The 21,214-nt window shown below is 43.2% G+C and overlaps 1 protein-coding gene across 1 annotated transcript in view; it reads left to right on the forward strand.

Annotated features, from left to right (window-relative positions):
• The window catches only part of unc5a (unc-5 netrin receptor A), a gene marked incomplete at its 3' end in the record, with an annotated part of 180,109 nt that overhangs the window by 17,798 nt on the left and 141,097 nt on the right, over positions 1–21,214 (forward strand). Inside the window, exon 3 of the mRNA XM_038984141.1 lies at positions 4,898–5,062. Coding sequence (XP_038840069.1) covers positions 4,898–5,062 — 165 coding nt within the window. The remainder of the gene's footprint in view (positions 1–4,897; positions 5,063–21,214) is intronic.

Below are 21,214 nucleotides of genomic sequence, written 5' to 3' on the forward strand. Positions count from 1 at the left end.
GGATATTCACATCTCCACTCGGAAACATTAAACAGTCTTTATACGAAAGTTTGCAAGTTCAATTAAAATGGTCTTGTTGGGATGCGAACACCCGGCTCTGAAACAGGTTATGTCGTTTCAAACACCCGGCTCTGAAACAGGTTATGTCGTTTCAAACACCCGGCTCTGAAACAGGTTATGTCGTTTCAAACACCCGGCTCTGAAACAGGTTATGTCGTTTCAAATACCCGGCTCTGATACTCGTACCACTACCCTGTGGCGCAGACTAATGATTTTACAGCCACCAGGGGGCCTGATACAATGGTTTCAGAGGACCCCTTGTCAATTTCTTCTGGTCTGAACAACATTGGATTAAAGCTGCAGCCCTGTACCTGTACCTGCCACTGCACAAGGATGAGCAAGGCCTGGTGGACGTATCATCTAGGATCATGTACATGTTTGGGCTTAGACAAGCCTATTTTCCTCTTAATAAAGCTAGAGGGGGAGGGGGGTGATTTGTCTGGCCTGACTCCATTCTATGAGTCTGTTATGCAGGCTTCGAGCGTTTTCGACATGTCCCGTAAGGCCGGTACACCACCAGGGATGTGGCTTTTTGAAGAGCCTCTTTTTTTTATAACACTGCTATCCAGTCCCGTGCTGTGGGTTCAGCCAGACTACGTTCATGCCTGTTAGGTGTGGGGTGTACTAAGCTGGGTCATCAGAGATATTCCAGATTCCACACTAAGAATGGCTGCTTCATCCCCCTCCAACCAGTGCCTCCACTCCTCCGACGCCATCTTGACGGCGAGGAGTTCTCGATGTTCCTAGTTCCTCTCAGCAGTGGTAAGACAATGGGAGAGGAAAGTGCAGGGGTGCAGCTTTTGATCCTGGGCAGAACGCTGGGACAGGACGTTCCCCACTCTGACATCCGAGGCGTCGACCTCCACCGCAAACTGACGGGACAGGTCTGGATGGATTAAGATAGGGGCTGTAGTGAATCGACGTTTGAGGTCCGAGAATGCCTGATCAGCTGCTGGAGACCACGTGAAGGGAACCTTGGGAGAGGTGAGTGCTGAGAGGTGGGGAAGCCAGGATTCTGTAACCCTGGATGAAGCTGCGGTAGAAATGAGTAAAACCCAGGAAATGTTGCAGCTGCACTTCTGGTCGTGGGTTGAGGCCAATCCACCACCGCTCCCACCTTGTCTGGATCCATCTGTATATGTCCTGCAGATATGATGTATCCTAGGAAGGAGATGGTAGAGAGATGGAATTCACACTTATCAAATCAAAATCAAATCACATTGTATTGGTCACATACACATGGTTAGCAGATGTTAATGCGAGTGTAGCGAAATGCTTGTGCTTCTAGTTCCGGCCATGCAGTAATATCTAACAAGTAGTCTAACAATTTCACAACAACTACCTTATACACACAAGTGTAATGGAATGAATAAGAATATGTACAAATAAATATTTGGATGAGCGATGGCCGAACGGCAGAGGCAAGATGCAGTAGATGGTATAGAGTACAGTATATACATATGAGATGAGTAATGCAGGGTATGTAAACATTATATAAAGTGGCATTGTTTAAAGTGACTAGTGATACATTTTTTACATCCAATTTTTAATTATTAAAGAAGGTTTGGAAATCGCTTCCTTTTAGGTGGTTGTAGAATTTAACGTCTCCTTTCTGCATTTTGATCATTTGCAGGTGTTGGCCTAATTCTGCTACGCATGTATTATTTGAGTCTCAATTTGGTGTTTGTCCTATTTTGTTAATTCTTGGTTGGTGAGCGGACCCCAGACCTCACAACCATAAAGGACAATGGGTTCTATAACTGAATGAAGTTTTTTTAGCCAGATCCTAATCTGCTATGTCAAATTTTATGTTCCTTTTGATGGCATAGAAGGCCCTTCTTGCCATGTCTCTCAGATCGTTCACAGCTTTGTGGAAGTTACCTGTCTGGCTGATGTTTAGGCCGAGGTATGTATAGTTTTTTGTGTGTTCTAGGGCAATGGTGTCTAGATGGAATTTGTATTTGTGGTATCAGGGCCCAGGTCTGACAGAATCTGTGCAGAAGGTCTAGGTGCTGCTGTTGGCCCTTATTGGTTGGGGACAGAATAACCAGATCAATCAATCAACCAAATGTATTTATAAAGCCCTTCTTACATCAGCTGATGTCACAAAGTGCTGTACAGAAACCCAGCCAAACCCCAAACAGCAAGCAATGCAGATGTAGAAGCACGGTGGCTAGGAAAAACTCCCTAGAAAGGCAGGAACCTAGGAAGAAACCTAGAGAAGAACCAGGCTCTGAGGGGTGGCCAGTCCACTTCTGGCTGTGTCAGGTGGAGATTATAACAGTACATGGCCAAGATGTTCAAATGTTCATAGATGACCAGCAGGGTTAAATAATAATAATCACAGAGTGTGTAGAGGGTGCAACAAGTCAGCACCTCAGGAGTAAATGTCAGTTGGCTTTTCATAGCCGAGCATTCAGAGTTAGAGACAGCAGATGCGGTAGAGAGAGAGAGTCGAAAACAGCAGGTCCGGGACAAGGTAGCACGTCCGATGAACAGGTCAGGGTTCCATAGCCGCAGGCAGAACAGTTGATACTGGAGCAGCAGCACGACCAGGTGGACTGGGGACAGCAAGGAGTCATCAGGCCAGGTAGTTCTGAGGCATTGTCCCAGGGCTTAGGTCCTCCGGGAGGAGAGGGAGAGAGAGAGAATTAGAGTGAGCATACTCATGTCCTATTCACATAGGACACCGGATAAGACAGGAGAAATACTCCAGATATAACAGACTGACCCAAGCCCCCCGACACATAAACTATTGCAGCATAATTACTGGAGGCTGAGACAGGAAGGGTTGGGAGACACTGTGGCCCCGTCCGACGATATCCCCGGACAGGGCCAACTAGTTAACTGTAGACATTTGGAAAGAAATGTGTGTATTTTTTGCCAATTTTTACTACACACTTGTTCTTTGTCTACATGGATTTTATAATGTTGTATGTTTTTCCCCAAACACCACTTTCCATAAATTTGTATAGCAGACCCTCATGTAAAATTGAGTCAACAAAGCATGAAAAGATTTTGCCTTTGTTTTGGTTTGTTTCTTTATCAATTAGGGTGTGCAGGGTGAATATGTGGTCTGTCGTATGGTAATTTGGTAAAAAGCCAATTTGACATTTGCTCAGTACATAAACTAGTCTGCTGTTAATGATAATGCAGAGGATTTTCCCAAGGTTGCTGTTGACACATATCCCACGGTAGTTATTGGGGTCAAATTGGTCTCCACTTTTGTGGATTGGGGTGATCAGTCCTTGGTTCCAAATATTGGGTAAGATGCCAGAGCTGAGGATGATTTAAAGAGTTTAACTATAGCCAATATAGCCAATTGGAATTCGTTATAGAGCCAAAAATATCGGAGAAGTGGTTTACCCATACATCTCCGTTTTGGATAGATAACTTCCCGTGTTGTTGTTTGTTTAGTGTTTTCCAATTTTCCCAGAAGTGGTTAGATTCTATGGATTCTTCAGTTACATTGAGCTGATTTCTGATGTGCTGTTCCTTCTTTTTCCTTTGTGTATTTCTGTATTGTTTTAGTGATTCACCATAGTGAAGGCGTAGACTCAGGTTTTCTGGGTCTCTATGTTTTTAGTTGGACAGGTTTCTCAATTTATTTTCTTAGGCTTTTGCATTCTTCATCAAACCATTTGACATTGTTGTTAATTTTCTTCTGTTTTCTGTTTGACATTTTTTGATTTGTTAGGGACTATGATCAAATATGCTGTTTAGGGTTTCTACTACCAAGTTTAAAACTTTACTATTACACTGAAACGTTTTGTCCAGGAAGTTGTCTAAAAGGGTTTGAATTTGTTGTTGCCTAATTGTGTTTTGGTAGGTTTCCACACGACTTTCCTTCCATCTATAGCATTTCTTAATATTATTCAATTCCTTTGGCTTTGATGCCTCATGATTGAGTACTGCTCTGTTCAAGTAGACTGTGATTTTGCTGTGATCTGATAGGGGCTGACTGAGTCAGCCCATCTGTCAGTGGGCTGACTGTGAACGCTCTGAGAGACTCTGGATTGAGGTCAGTGATAAAGTAGTCTACAGTACTACTGCCAAGAGATGAGCTATTGTTGTACCTACCGTTGGAGTCCCCTCGAAGCCTACCATTGACTATGTACATACCCAGCGTGCGACAGATCTGCTGGAGTTGTGACCCGTTTTTGTTGGTAATGTTGTCGTAGTTGTGCCTAGGGGGGCATATGGGGGAGGGAATTCTGTATTTGACCAAATAGGGCTCTCTTCTGTATACCACCCCTACCTTGTCACAACACAACTGATTGGCTCAAATGTATTAAGAAGGAAAGAAATTCCACAAATTAACTTTTAACAAGGCACACCTGTTAATTAAAATGTATTCTAGGTGACTACTTCATAGTATATACCTAATATTATCAAGATAATAGTATTTACCTACAATTATTAATATTACATATATAATAGTATATACCTAATATGATATACCTAATATTATTAATATTATATTCCTAATATAATAAACCTAATAGTATATACCTAATATGATATACCTAATATTATTAATATGATATTCCTAATATAATAAACCTAATAGTATATACCTAATATGATATACCTAATATTATTAATATTATATTCCTAATATAATAAACCTAATATTATATACCTAATATGATATGCCTAATATTATATACCTGGTCTATGTCTCTCTGACTCTGGTCTGTGTCTCTCTGATTCTGGTCTGTGTCTCTCTGACTCTGGTCTGTGTCTCTCTGATTCTGGTCTATGTCTCTCTGATTCTGGTCTATGTGCGTGTGTGTGGTATCTCTCTCTCTGACCCTGTGCCTGTCCCTGTGTTCAGTAGATGGAGGTTGGAGTGATTGGTCTAATTGGTCTGAGTGCGGAGTGGACTGTTCCATGTGGCGCAGTAGAGAGTGTACCCAGCCCTCGCCTGGCACCGGGGGCAAAGACTGCCAGGGCATCGACCTCCAATCACTCAACTGTACCAGCCAACAGTGTCTACAGAGTGAGTATTAAACATATTTATTGCATATAAACACACTCAAAATCTCTAATTTACACTGTTTTTCCACTCTTCACCCTACATCAATATACACATTTATTTTAATGTTGCCAGTAGATGTCTCTTACTCTGTGTGTGCGTGTGTGCGTGTGTGCGTGTGTGCGTGTGTGTGTGCGTGTGTGCGTGTGTGCGTGTGTGTGCGTGTGCGTGTGTGTGTGTGCGTGTGTGCGTGCGTGTGTGTGTGCGTGCTCCCTGAGTCGTTAATTACATTTAAATCCTGTAATGTTTAGTAATAACGAGGGTTACGGGGAGCGTGTTACCACCACACCGGCAGTCATGAGTCATGATAGCAGTCAAATTCCATGTGATCGGTTTAGTTCTTCAAATGAAGCACATTAAGCCGCTTTACAATGGGTGTAGAGCCTAACTGGCATACATAAGCAGCGTGTGAGTTTCAAGTTTGGGGAAGATAATTTTCACCATAAAAATGCACCTTTATAATGAAAGCATCACATGCATAATCTCATTTGCGGTCACTTTTGACAATGGTGTTTTCCCGCTAATTGATTGTAGCCTACTGCCATGTGTGCTACTACAGTGTCCGCATTGCTGCGCTTATATTTGTGAAGAAATAGCCTAATAGTTTATTAACATTTTAAGCTAAACGTTCTGATCTGTTGTGTCAGCCACATTGTGTAAAACAGGTTTTTTGATGCTAGTAGTTGTAATAATTTTACGGATCTATCGCATCCCACAACTGTCCCAGACTATGTTTGGCATATTTATTTCTCGCACAGAATAGAATATGGTTGACTTTTGTACTATGGGGGATAGTAGATTGACATAGGCTAGTGCTTTTGCTGTTCGTTAGGCCTACTCATCTTGTTGGCTGACGAAAAGTAAATGTGGACAGTTGTTCCAATATCTTCAATATACACCTCGGAATTGGATAAGGACGTGTGCAGTTGCATCCTCCACATGTCTGTCTTCACGTGAGAAGGACCTGATCATGTGAAGGGCATTGGCTAATAAGAATTGAGATAGCTGAGAGAGATATGTGATGAGAGGTGCTTCACGTAGCCGGGAAGAAGATCATTAATATTATATTTAGTCCAAGGTCACAACGCCCACTGGCTGCAAAAGGCATGAATTTTTTTAGGGGACATTTTGGCCACACAAAGGGGATGCTGGACAGGAAATGCGAGGCATTATCAAGTACTTGTCAAATTGTGAATGAGAGACTGATGAAGTGTGTGCAGCCTGTGCAAAAAAACACAAAGCAGAGCTTGTGCCTTTCATGAGACTTTTTCCAAATCATCATTCGTCTCAACATGCCTTAAAATGTAAATCAAAACATAGTTGTTCTACAAATTGGCCTAAGTCACATAAATAACTCTAAATTAAGCTTATAGGAGTACCTACAGTTGAAGTCGGAAGTTTACATACACTTAGGTTGGAGTCATTAAAACTCGTTTTTCAACAACTCATTTTTTGAGTATGTAAACAAACTATAGTTTTGGCAAGTCGGTTAGGACATCTACTTTGTGCATGACACAAGTAATGTTTTCCAACAATTGTTAACAGACAGATTATTTCACTGTATCACAATTCCAGTGGGTCAGAAGTTTACATACAGTAAGATGACTGTGCCTTTAAACAGCTTGGGAAATTCCAGAAAATTATGTCATGGCTTTAGAAGCTTCTGATAGGCTAATTGACATCATTTGAGTCAATTGGAGGTGTACCTGTGGATGTATTTCAAGACCTACCTTCAAACTTAGTCTTTGCTTGACATCATGGGAAAATCAAAAGAAATCAGCCAAGACCTCAGAAATAAATGGTAGACCTCCAAAAGTCTGGTTCATCTTTGGGAGCAATTTCCAAATGCCTGAAGGTACCACGTTCATGTGTACAAACAATAGTGCGCAAGTATAAACACCATGGGACCACGCAGCCGTTATACCGCTCAGGAAGGAGACACGTTGTCTCTCACAGAGATGAACGTACTTTGGTGCAAAAAGTGCAAATCAATCCCAGAACAACAGCAAAGGACTTTGTGAAGATGCTGGAGGAAACAGGTACAAAAGTATCTATATCCACAGTAAAACGAATCCTATATCGACATAACCTGAAAGGCCGCTCAGCAAGGAAGAAGCCACTGCTCCAAAACCGCCATAAAAAAGCCAGACTACAGTTTGCAACTGCACATGGGGACAAAGATCGTACTTTTTGGAGAAATGTCCTCTGGTCTGATGAAATAAAAATATAACTGTTTGGCCATAATGACCATCATTATGTTTGGAGGAAAAAGGGGGAGGCTTGCAAGCTGAAGATCACCATCCCAACCTTGAAGCATGTGGGTGGCAGCATCATGTTGTAGGGGTGCTTTGCTGCAGGAGGGACTGGTGCACTTCACAAAATAGATGGCATCATGAGGGAGGAAAATTATGTGGATATATTGAAGCAACATCTCAAGACATCAGTCAGGAAGTTGAAGCTTGGTCACAAATGGGTCTTCCTAATGGACAATGACCCCAAGCATACTTCCAAAGTTGTAGCAAAATGTCTTAAGGACAACAAAGTCATGGTATTGGAGTGGCCATCACAAAGCTCTGACCTCAATCCCATAGAAAATTTGTGGGCAGAACTGAAAAAGCGTGTTCGAGCAAGGAGGCCTACGAACCTGACTCAGTTACACCAGCTCTATCAGGAGGAATGGGCCAAAATTCACCCAACTTATTGTGGGACGCTTGTGGAAGGCTACCCGAAACGTTTTACCCAAGTTAAACCATTCAAAGGCAATGCTAACAAATACTAATTGAGTGTATGTAACCTTCTGACCCACTGGGAATGTGATGAAATAAATAAATGATGAAATAAATAATTCTCTTTACTATTATTCTGACATTTCACATTCTTAAAATAAAGTGGGGATCCTAACTGACCTAAGACAGGGAATTTTTACAAGGATTAAATGTCAGGAATTGTGAAAAACTGAGTTTAAATATATTTGGTTACGGTGTTCGTTAACTTCCGACATCAACTGTATTTCTTTGTTAATCTCTCAACACAGCTGCATGTGCACACTTCCACAAATCGTTTGTAAAAAAATATTGTGTCTATTTTATTTAGCTTTGTTCAATTGTATTCTTCATATAATAAAATATTATAAAATAATGCCACGACATTCTAAGCAAATCTTGTCTGCTAAATGAACTAGTGTAGCCCACAGCCATATGGCCTAGCCAGATCAGGACCTAACATAAGGACAACTCAGAGTATGCTATTCTGTTCTTCTGAAATGGACTACATTTCCTTAATATCATGTTTCTTTAGACCTGTCTATAATAAATAATGGATTTATTGTGAAGGTGTCTGCTACATTGCATGGATTTATTAGACTTTTTAAAATGTAGATTTTCCAAAGGTCTGCATCAGTGGCTTGTAGTCAAGGGCTGCACACAGTCGGCCATGGGCTGTGGGATAGAACCCCAGTGTTTACTGCAGATCAAAGCAGGGACTGTTATAGAACCCCAGTGTTTATTGCAGATCAAAGCAGGGACTGTTATAGAACCCCAGTGTTTACTGCAGATCAAAGCAGGGACTGTTATAGAACCCCAGTGTTTACTGCAGATCAAAGCAGGGACTGTTATAGAACCCCAGTGTTTACTGCAGATCAAAGCAGGGACTGTTATAGAACCCCAGTGTTTACTGCAGATCAAAGCAGGGACTGTTATAGAACCCCAGTGTTTACTGCAGATCAAAGCAGGGACTGTTATAGAACCCCAGTGTTTACTGCAGATCAAAGCAGGGACTGTTATAGAACCCCAGTGTTTACTGCAGATCAAAGCAGGGACTGTTATAGAACCCCAGTGTTTACTGCAGATCAAAGCAGGGACTGTTATAGAACCCCAGTGTTTACTGCAGATCAAAGCAGGGACTGTTATAGAACCCCAGTGTTTACTGCAGATCAAAGCAGGGACTGTTATAGAACCCCAGTGTTTACTGCAGATCAAAGCAGGGACTGTTATAGAACCCCAGTGTTTACTGCAGATCAAAGCAGGGACTGTTATAGAACCCCAGTGTTTATTGCAGATCAAAGCAGGGACTGTTATAGAACCCCAGTGTTTACTACAGATCAAAGCAGGGACTGTTATAGAACCCCAGTGTTTACTGCAGATCAAAGCAGGGACTGTTATAGAACCCCAGTGTTTACTGCAGATCAAAGCAGGGACTGTTATAGAACCCCAGTGCTTACTGCAGATCAAAGCAGGGACTGTTATATAACCCCAGTGTTTACTGCAGATCAAAGCAGGGACTGTTATAGAACCCCAGTGTTTACTGCAGATCAAAGCAGGGACTGTTATAGAACCCCAGTGTTTACTGCAGATCAAAGCAGGGACTGTTATAGAACCCCAGTGTTTACTGCAGATCAAAGCAGGGACTGTTATAGAACCCCAGTGTTTACTGCAGATCAAAGCAGGGACTGTTATAGAACCACAGTGTTTACTGCAGATCAAAGCAGGGACTGTTATAGAACCCCAGTGTTTACTGCAGATCAAAGCAGGGACTGTTATAGAACCCCAGTGTTTACTGCAGATCAAAGCAGGGACTGTTATAGAACCCCAGTGTTTACTGCAGATCAAAGCAGGGACTGTTATAGAACCCCAGTGTTTACTGCAGATCAAAGCAGGGACTGTTATAGAACCCCAGTGTTTACTGCAGATCAAAGCAGGGTCTGTTATAGAACCCCAGTGTTTACTGCAGATCAAAGCAGGGACTGTTATAGAACCCCAGTGTTTACTGCAGATCAAAGCAGGGACTGTTATAGAACCCCAGTGTTTACTGCAGATCAAAGCAGGGACTGTTATAGAACCCCAGTGTTTACTGCAGATCAAAGCAGGGACTGTTATAGAACCCCAGTGTTTACTGCAGATCAAAGCAGGGACTGTTATAGAACCCCAGTGTTTACTGCAGATCAAAGCAGGGACTGTTATAGAACCCCAGTGTTTACTGCAGATCAAAGCAGGGACTGTTATAGAACCCCAGTGTTTACTGCAGATCAAAGCAGGGACTGTTATAGAACCCCAGTGTTTACTGCAGATCAAAGCAGGGACTGTTATAGAACCCCAGTGTTTACTGCAGATCAAAGCAGGGACTGTTATAGAACCCCAGTGTTTACTGCAGATCAAAGCAGGGACTGTTATAGAACCCCAGTGTTTACTGCAGATCAAAGCAGGGACTGTTATAGAACCCCAGTGCTTACTGCAGATCAAAGCAGGGACTGTTATATAACCCCAGTGTTTACTGCAGATCAAAGCAGGGACTGTTATAGAACCCCAGTGTTTACTGCAGATCAAAGCAGGGACTGTTATAGAACCCCAGTGTTTACTGCAGATCAAATCAGGGACTGTTATAGAACCCCAGTGTTTACTGCAGATCAAAGCAGGGACTGTTATAGAACCCCAGTGTTTACTGCAGATCAAAGCAGGGACTGTTATAGAACCCCAGTGTTTACTGCAGATCAAAGCAGGGTCTGTTATAGAACCCCAGTGTTTACTGCAGATCAAAGCAGGGACTGTTATAGAACCCCAGTGCTTACTGCAGATCAAAGCAGGGACTGTTATAGAACCCCAGTGTTTACTGCAGATCAAAGCAGGGACTGTTATAGAACCCCAGTGTTTACTGCAGATCAAAGCAGGGACTGTTATAGAACCCCAGTGTTTACTGCAGATCAAAGCAGGGACTGTTATAGAACCCCAGTGTTTATTGCAGATCAAAGCAGGGACTGTTATAGAACCCCAGTGTTTACTACAGATCAAAGCAGGGACTGTTATAGAACCCCAGTGCTTACTGCAGATCAAAGCAGGGACTGTTATAGAACCCCAGTGTTTACTGCAGATCAAAGCAGGGACTGTTATAGAACCCCAGTGTTTACTGCAGATCAAAGCAGGGACTGTTATAGAACCCCAGTGTTTACTGCAGATCAAAGCAGGGACTGTTATAGAACCCCAGTGTTTACTGCAGATCAAAGCAGGGACTGTTATAGAACCCCAGTGTTTACTGCAGATCAAAGCAGGGACTGTTATAGAACCCCAGTGTTTACTGCAGATCAAATCAGGGACTGTTATAGAACCCCAGTGTTTACTGCAGATCAAAGCAGGGACTGTTATAGAACCCCAGTGTTTACTGCAGATCAAAGCAGGGACTGTTATAGAACCCCAGTGTTTACTGCAGATCAAAGCAGGGACTGTTATAGAACCCCAGTGTTTACTGCAGATCAAAGCAGGGACTGTTATAGAACCCCAGTGTTTACTGCAGATCAAAGCAGGGACTGTTATAGAACCCCAGTGTTTACTGCAGATCAAAGCAGGGACTGTTATAGAACCCCAGTGTTTACTGCAGATCAAAGCAGGGACTGTTATAGAACCCCAGTGTTTACTGCAGATCAAAGCAGGGACTGTTATAGAACCCCAGTGTTTACTGCAGATCAAAGCAGGGACTGTTATAGAACCCCAGTGTTTACTGCAGATCAAAGCAGGGACTGTTATAGAACCCCAGTGTTTACTGCAGATCAAAGCAGGGACTGTTATAGAACCCCAGTGTTTACTGCAGATCAAAGCAGGGACTGTTATAGAACCCCAGTGTTTACTGCAGATCAAAGCAGGGACTGTTATAGAACCCCAGTGTTTATTGCAGATCAAAGCAGGGACTGTTATAGAACCCCAGTGTTTACTACAGATCAAAGCAGGGACTGTTATAGAACCCCAGTGCTTACTGCAGATCAAAGCAGGGACTGTTATAGAACCCCAGTGTTTACTGCAGATCAAAGCAGGGACTGTTATAGAACCCCAGTGTTTACTGCAGATCAAAGCAGGGACTGTTATAGAACCCCAGTGTTTACTGCAGATCAAAGCAGGGACTGTTATAGAACCCCAGTGTTTACTGCAGATCAAAGCAGGGACTGTTATAGAACCCCAGTGTTTACTGCAGATCAAAGCAGGGACTGTTATAGAACCCCAGTGTTTACTGCAGATCAAATCAGGGACTGTTATAGAACCCCAGTGTTTACTGCAGATCAAAGCAGGGACTGTTATAGAACCCCAGTGTTTACTGCAGATCAAAGCAGGGACTGTTATAGAAGCCCAGTGTTTACTGCAGATCAAAGCAGGGACTGTTATAGAACCCCAGTGTTTACTGCAGAGCAAAGCAGGGACTGTTATAGAACCCCAGTGTTTACTGCAGATCAAAGCAGGGACTGTTATAGAACCCCAGTGTTTACTGCAGATCAAAGCAGGGACTGTTATAGAACCCCAGTGTTTACTGCAGATCAAAGCAGGGACTGTTATAGAACCCCAGTGTTTACTGCAGATCAAAGCAGGGACTGTTATAGAACCCCAGTGTTTACTGCAGATCAAAGCAGGGACTGTTATAGAACCCCAGTGTTTACTGCAGATCAAAGCAGGGACTGTTATAGAACCCCAGTGTTTACTGCAGATCAAAGCAGGGACTGTTATAGAACCCCAGTGTTTACTGCAGATCAAATCAGGGACTGTTATAGAACCCCAGTGTTTACTGCAGATCAAATCAGGGACTGTTATAGAACCCCAGTGTTTACTGCAGATCAAAGCAGGGACTGTTATAGAACCCCGGTGTTTACTGCAGATCAAATCAGGGACTGTTATAGAACCCCGGTGTTTACTGCAGATCAAATCAGGGACTGTTATAGAACCCCGGTGTTTACTGCAGATCAAATCAGGGACTGTTATAGAACCCCAGTGTTTACTGCAGATCAAAGCAGGGACTGTTATAGAACCCCAGTGTTTACTGCAGATCAAATCAGGGACTGTTATAGAACCCCGGTGTTTACTGCAGATCAAATCAGGGACTGTTATAGAACCCCGGTGTTTACTGCAGATCAAAGCAGGGACTGTTATAGAACCCCGGTGTTTACTGCAGATCAAAGTAGGGACTATTATAGAACCCCAGTGTTTACTGCAGATCAAAGCAGGGACTGTTATAGAACCCCTGTGTTTACTGCAGATCAAATCAGGGACTGTTATAGAACCCCAGTGTTTACTGCAGATCAAAGCAGGGACTGTTATAGAACCCCAGTGTTTACTGCAGATCAAAGCAGGTACTGTTATAGAACCCCAGTGTTTACTGCAGATCAAAGCAGGGACTGTTATCTTCTCTAGGGTAGGGGGCAGCATTGGGAATTTTGGATTGAAAGCGTGCCCAAATTAAACTGCCTGCTACTCAGCCATAAAAGCTAGAATATGCATATAATTAGTATATTTGGATAGAACACACTTGGAAGTTTCTAAAAGTTTTTGAATGATGTCTGTGATTATGACAGAACTCATATGGGAAAACCTGAGAAAAAATCCAAGCAGGAAGTGGGAAATCTGAGGTTTGTTGTTTTTCAACTCTTTGCCTATCGGATACAAAGTGTCTATGGGGTCATATTGCACTTCCCAAGGCTTCCACTAGATGTCAACAGTCTTTAGAACCTTGTTTGATGCTTCTACTGTGAAGGAGGGAGGAATGAGAGGGGAATGAGTTAGAGGTCTGCCAGAGAGCCGACCATGCGCGTTCACGTGATAGTTAGCTTGCGTTCCATTGCATTTCTGAAGACAAAGGAATTCTCCGGTTGGAACATTATTGAAGATTTATGTTAAAAACATCCTAAAGATTGATTCTATACATTGTTTGACATGTTTCTACGGACTGTAACGGAACTTTTTGACTTTTCGTCTGCAAATAGTGATCGCGCCTCATGAATTTTGATTACTGTGCTAAACGTGCTAACAAAAAGGATGTATTTGGACATAAATGACGGACTTCATCGAACAAAACAAACATTTATTGTGGAACTGGGATTCCTGGGAGTGCATTCTGATGAAGATCATCAAAGGTAAGTGAATATTTATCATGCTATTTCTGACTTCTTTTGACTACACAACATGGCGGATATCTGTTTGGGTTGTTTGGGCTCTGAGCGCTGTACTCAGATTATTGCATGGTGTGCTTTTTCCGTAAAGTTATTTTGAAATCTGACACAGCGGTTGCATTAAGGAGAAGTGGATCTAAAATTCCATGCATAACAGTTGTATCTTTTAGCAATGTTTATTATGAGTATTTCTGTAAATTGATGTGGCTCTCTGCAAAATCACCGGATGTTTTGGAACTACTGAACATAACGCGCCAATGTAAACTCAGATTTTTGGATGTAAATATGAACTTTACCGAACAAAACATACATGTATTGTGTAACATGAAGTCATATGAGTATCATCTGATGAAGATCATCAAAGGTTAGTGATTCATTTTATCTCTATTTCTGCTTTTTGTGACTCCTCTCTTTGGCTGGAAAAATGGCTGTGTTATTCTGTGACTTGGCTCTGACCTAACATAATCGTTTGGTGTGCTTTCGTCGTAAAGCCTTTTTGAAATCGGACACTGTGGCTGGATTTACAACAAGTGTATCTTTAAAATGGTGTAAAATAGTTGTTTGTTTGAGGAATTTTAAATATGGGATTTCTGTTGTTTTGAATTTGGCGCCTTGCAGTTTCACTGGCTGTTGAGGAGGTGGGACGCCACCGTCCCACATACCCTAGTGAGGTTATAGAACCCCATTGTTTACTACAGATCAAAACAGGGACTGTTATTATAAACATTCAAGTCTGAATACCAAATAACACCCTATTCCCTAGGTAGTTCACTACACTGTAAATCAAGGATAGCTTCAAGCACAGTGTTAAAACATTTTGGGTTAACTTGACTTTACTGGGAGTAATCTTACCACATTTAACAGAGTGATATGTTCAATGGCGTTAGTGCTGATAACTGGAGTTGATTTGGACAGAGTACTTTTAACTCCATTAAGAGTAACCAGTGACAGGGAGTTACATCCATGGAGTTATCGACAGATGTGGGATGGGTCTCATTGTCATATTTCCCAGGATGCTCTGTTGCAGGTTCATCGTTAAAATTGTTTGTTTCAATATCTGTATTTTCCCCATGTACATTGATTGTTTCGGATCTTACGCTACGCAAATATAAGAAACATACTTTTGTTTTAAAAACAAATACAATCTGTAAGTGGTTGGATTTATAGCCACCGTAAGTGAGATAGTTGTTCCAGTTTACATGGTGTTGGTAGGCTTCATGTGCTGGCTTTTCCTCCCTACACTGACAGGCATTCTAAATTCAAGTTGTGACTGATGTAAAAGTGTTGGATATCTTCGTGCAAGCTGACTTCCAACAGACATTGGATATCACATTGCAAACCATCATAATGTGACACTTTCGAAAAATAATTTAAATAAGTCTCTCCACCCTTGTAACTCAAAGGAAGTCAACTGAAAGATAAATGTACTATGCTATAGTTGTTTTGTTAATTCAAAACAACACAGAAAAGTGTACAATGGCAATTGGAGTTTAAGTTTGGCGGTCAGACCACAAAATGGCGGTCAGACCACAAAATGGCGGTCAGACCACAAAATGGCGGTCGGACCATATCAACTTCCAAATAGTGTTACATTTGACTCCGTAGGAGTTTTTTTACTGTGTACCTCTGACCACAGGCCATGGGAATGGGGTGCCATCTGATATACCTCTGACCACAGGCCATGGGAATGGGGTGCCATCTGAGATACCTCTGACCACAGGCCATGGGAATGGGGTGCATCTGAGACACGATGGGAGATAGCATCCTGTTATGACATCATAAAGGGGAACAATAATTGGTTGGTGGTTAACACAGGGTTAAACTGTAGCAACACGGGACCAGTGAGTTAATATCAACCATATTAATCATAATCTGATTAATCAGTTGTGAGATGATTTCCAGACAACCACAAGATAAAGATACAATGGAACTGAAAAATGAACAGGGGTTTGTCTGCCCTAAATGCACCACCATTCAGCATCGTAGGGGGAACAGATCCTCTGGCTGTTAGCTTGGCTCAGAGAAAAGGATATCCTGCTTTCTAAGTACACCGACCTTCATGTAACCCAGGCAACTGAATCTCAGTTATAAATGCCTCCTATAGCAAAGCTGTCGATGAGTCGGGTGGCGTTGATCTGTCCAAATCCAACTGACAGATGTTAAGGTCAACTCTGTGGCCCATAGGAGACTGGAGGCTCGCAAGGCATAGGAGATTGGGGTGGAAGTCTGGCCACCCTTCATCTAGCCAAGAAGATCCAATCCAGCTATCAAACCCCTTTCCCCGCTTGAGACGGACCTACCAGCCCCGGGAGTCAGCAGGGATCCTGGGTGTATACAATCAGCCGGCCGCCACCCAGTGGCACCCTCCCTCACGGCCACCGCAGTTCAGCAAGTCGCTTCCCCATCGGATTCCATCACTACCACCATCATCATTGTGGGCAGCTCGATGGTGAGAGATTTTGGCCTGGCTACGATCTGTGGACCGACCAAAGTCCACTGTTACCCAGGAGCCCGTCTCCACGATATCAACTCCCTCCTGGGGCTGGTAGTACTCCAGTCCCAGCAACATCAAACTGTTTTAGAGACTAACAGACAGGGTCTGGTAGTGCTCCAGTCCCAGCAACATCAAACTGTTTTAGAGACTGAAAAACAGGGTCTGGTAGTGCTCCAGTCCCAGCAACATCAAACTGTTTTAGAGACTGACAGACAGGGTCTGGTAGGGCTCCAGTCCCAGTAACATCAAACTGTTTTAGAGGCTGACAGACAGGGAGGGTCTGGTAGTGCTCCAGTCCCAACAACATCAAACTGTTTTAGAGACTAACAGACAGGGTCTGGTAGTGCTCCAGTCCCAGCAACATGAAACTGTTTTAGAGACTAACAGACAGGGTCTGGTAGTGCTCCAGTCCCAGCGACATCAAACTGTTTTAGAGACTGACAGACAGGGTCTGGTAGTGCTCCAGTCCCAGCAACATCAAACTGTTTTAGAGACTGACAGACAGGGTCTGGTAGTGCTCCAGTCCTCCCTGTCAGAATAACAAACAGAGGACTTGGAAACCATATCAACTCCTGTAGAAAAATGGTACTACAGGTTACTCACAATAACCAATTTATGTTCCATTAACTCCGCCTTCTAGTGAGTTTATACAAACTGTCATCTACCATTCTGATAGATTGGAGACTGAACATGTGGTTAACGTCAATCAATTGGTTGTTATTCCATTGGTTACCTCGATGCAGATGACCCAGGGACAGAGTGGCCCACACTCACTGAATATGGGGCTTTTAAAATTTAGAGCAATCACAAGTAAAACCTTTCTCCTGAATGACCTCATTACTGTGCACAAAGTTGATTGCATGTTTCTCACTGAAACATGGCTGTCTTCAATCAATCAATCAATCAAGTTTATTTATTATTTTATTTATTTATTAAACCTAGGAAGAAACCTAGAGAGGAACCAGGCTTCAGACTGTTTTGCCGCTCTTATTGAAGCCCCTCCCCCCTGAGACTACAGCTTTTCATTAAACATTTGTACATTTGTTTTGTTAAAACAGCAGAATAAATACACATGTAGGTAGAGTCCATTCTCGGAAAAGGAAGAAAGGGTGGGGGGAAAGCCTCTATTTTTACTAAAGCTCTTAAATTGTAAGGACATTTTGTTTGGCAACTTTGGGTGTTTTGAGTATCATGCTATACGGTTTAAATGTCAGCCACGAGTTCTGACCATAACCCTGCCCCACTTCATTTACTGATTTATCTGAACTATTGTCCATTGTCCTTGACAACTAGTATATATAACAAGGTCATTAGAAAAGCCAGACGGGCTAATTGTCTAACTTCATCACAATTTATCCGAATAATTTGAGAGTGCTCTTCTCGACCGTTGACGGCCTGAAAAGTCCTACCCCCCTCAAACCTATGTGAACTTTGCTCCACATCTAAATGTGATGAGTTTGCGGCATTTTTCAGAGATAAGATAAGAACCAAAATAGGCTGGGTATCAGTCAACCAAGACCTGATGAGAAGTGTGATGATATGTACCCTAGCCTATCACGCAAAGGCGCTATGGAGTTATTTTCCCTGGTTGCCACAGACATTCTCAGGAAAGTGACATCACAATTTCAGCCTTCTACCTGCCTTCTCGATCCTATCCACCATCTTCTTCAAAAACAGTTTTTAATTGCACACCTGAAGAAGAACAAGCTATTGTTAATCATTCCCTGTTCCCATTCCCTTTCCCCACGGCACTAAAACTTCTGTGATGAAACTTCCTCTGAAGAAAAGTCATCTAGATTATTCAGCTCTTAGCTATTTTTGGGCCAATCTCCAACCTTCCATTCTTAAGCAAAATTCTGCATGTATTGGTGTTCAAACAGCTAAATTATTTTTTATGTACCAACTGTATTTTGGAGAAAAAACGATCTGGTTTTCATGCCCACCACAGCAGAGAGACGGTCTTAGTTAAAGTGGTAAATGATCCTAGAGCCAACACAGAGACAGACGTAGTTAAAGTGGTAAATTATCCTAGAGCCAACACAGAGACAGTCTTAGTGGTAAATGATCCTAGAACCAACACAGAGACAGTCTTAGTTAAAGTGATAAATGATCCTAGAGCCGACACAGAGACAGTCTTAGTTAAAGTGGTAAATGATCCTAGAGCCAACACAGAGACAGTCTTAGTTAAAGTGGTAAATGATCCTAGAGCCAACACAGAGACAGTCTTAGTTAAAGTGGTAAATGATCCTAGAGCCAACACAGAGACAGTCTTAGTGGTAAATGATCCTAGAGCCAACACAGAGACAGTCTTAGTTACTATGCCCCCAGCCTTTAGTTACTATGCCCCCAGCCTTTAGTTACTATGCCCCCAGCCTTTAGTTACTATGCCCCCAGCCTGTAGTTACTATGCCCCCAGCCTTTAGTTACTATGCCCCCAGCCTGTAGTTACTATGCCTCCAGCCTTTAGTTACTATGCCCCCAGCCTTTAGTTACTATGCCTCCAGCCTGTAGTTACTATGCCCCCAGCCTTTAGTTACTATGCCCCCAGTCTTTAGTTACTATGCCCCCAGCCTGTAGTTACTATGCCCCCAGCCTGTAGTTACTATGCCCCGAGCCTGTAGTTTCTATGCCCCCAGCCTTTAGTTACTATGCCTCCAGCCTGTAGTTACTATGCCCCCAGCCTTTAGTTACTATGCCCCCAGCCTTTAGTTACTATGCCCCCAGCCTTTAGTTACTATGCCTCCAGCCTTTAGTTACTATGCCCCCAGCCTTTAGTTATTATGCCCCCAGCCTTTAGTTACTATGTCCCCAGCCTGTAGTTACTATGCCCCCAGCCTGTAGTTACTATGCCTCCAGCCTTTAGTTACTATGCCCCCAGCCTTTAGTTACTATGCCCCCAGCCTGTAGTTACTATGCCCCCAGCCTGTAGTTACTATGCCCCCAGTCTTTAGTTATTATGCCCCCAGCCTGTAGTTACTATGCCCCCAGCCTTTAGTTACTATGCCCCCAGCCTTTAGTTACTATGCCCCCAGCCTTTAGTTACTTTGCCCCCAGTCTTTAGTTACTATGCCCCCAGCCTTTAGTTACTATGCCCCCAGCCTTTAGTTACTATGCCCCCAGCCTTTAGTTACTATGCCCCCATCCTTTAGTTACTATGCCCCCATCCTTTAGTTACTATGCCCCCAGCCTTTAGTTACTATGCCCCCAGCCTTTAGTTACTATGCCCCCAGCCTTTAGTTACTATGCCCCCAGCCTTTAGTTACTATGCCTCCAGCCTTTAGTTACTATGCCTCCAGCCTTTAGTCATTATGCCCCCAGCCTTTAGATACTATGCCCCCAGTCTTTAGTTACTATGCCTCCAGCCTTTAGTTACTATGCCCCCAGCCTTTAGTTACTATGCCCCCAGCCTTTAGTTACTATGCCCCCATCCTTTAGTTACTATGCCCCCAGCCTTTAGTTACTATGCCCACAGCCTTTAGTTATTATGCCCCCAGCCTCTAGTTATCATGCCCCCAGCCTCTAGTTACTATGCCCCCAGCCTTTAGTTACTATGCCCCCAGCCTTTAGTTACTATGGCCCCATCCTTTAGTTACTATGCCCCCAGCCTTTAGTTACTATGCCCCCAGCCTTTAGTTATTATGCCCCCAGCCTTTAGTTACTATGCCCCCATCCTTTAGTTACTATGCCCCCATCCTTTAGTTACTATGTCCCCAGCCTTTAGTTATTATGCCCCCAGCCTTTAGTTATTATGCCCCCAGCCTTTAGTTACTATGCCCCCAGCCTTTAGTTACTATGCCCCCAGCCTTTAGTTACTATGCCCCCAGCCTTTAGTTACTATGCCCCCAGCCTTTAGTTACTATGCCCCCATCCATTAGTTACTATGGCCCCAGCCTTTAGTTATTATGCCCCCAGCCTTTAGTTACTATGCCCCCAGCCTTTAGTTACTATGCCCCCATCCTTTAGTTACTATGCCCCCATCCTTTAGTTACTATGCCCCCATCCTTTAGTTACTATGCCCCCAGCCTTTAGTTACTATGCCCCAGCCTTTAGTTACTATGCCCCCAGCCTTTAGTTACTATGCCCCCAGCCTTTAGTTATTATGCCCCCAGCCTTTAGTTACTATGCCCCCTGCCTCTGGAATAGCCTGCCAGAGAACCTGAGGGGGACCAAGAGACATGGAGAGACAGCCTTTAGTTATTATGCCCCCAGCCTTTAGTTACTATGCCCCCATCCTTTAGTTACTATGCCCCCATCCTTTAGTTACTATGCCCCCAGCCTTTAGTTACTATGTCCCCAGCTTTTAGTTACTATGCCCCCAGCCTTTAGTTACTATGCCCCCAGCCTTTAGTTACTATGCCCCCAGCCTTTAGTTACTATGCCCCCATCCTTTAGTTACTATGCCCCCAGCCTTTAATTACTATGCCTCCAGCCTTTAGTTACTATGCCCCCAGCCTTTAGTTACTATGCCCCCAGCCTTTAGTTACTATGCCCCCATCCTTTAGTTACTATGCCCCGAGCGTTTAGTTACTATGCCCCCATCCTTTAGTTACTATGCCCCCAGCCTTTAGTTATTATGCCCCCAGCCTTTAGTTACTATGCCCCCTGCCTCTGGAATAGCCTGCCAGAGAACCTGAGGGGGACCAAAAGACATGGAGAGACAGCCTTTAGTTACTATGCCCCCAGCCTGTAGTTACTATGCCCCCAGCCT

The sequence above is a fragment of the Salvelinus namaycush genome, unplaced genomic scaffold (genome assembly GCF_016432855.1).
Source record: "Salvelinus namaycush isolate Seneca unplaced genomic scaffold, SaNama_1.0 Scaffold216, whole genome shotgun sequence".
NCBI lineage: Eukaryota > Metazoa > Chordata > Actinopteri > Salmoniformes > Salmonidae > Salvelinus > Salvelinus namaycush.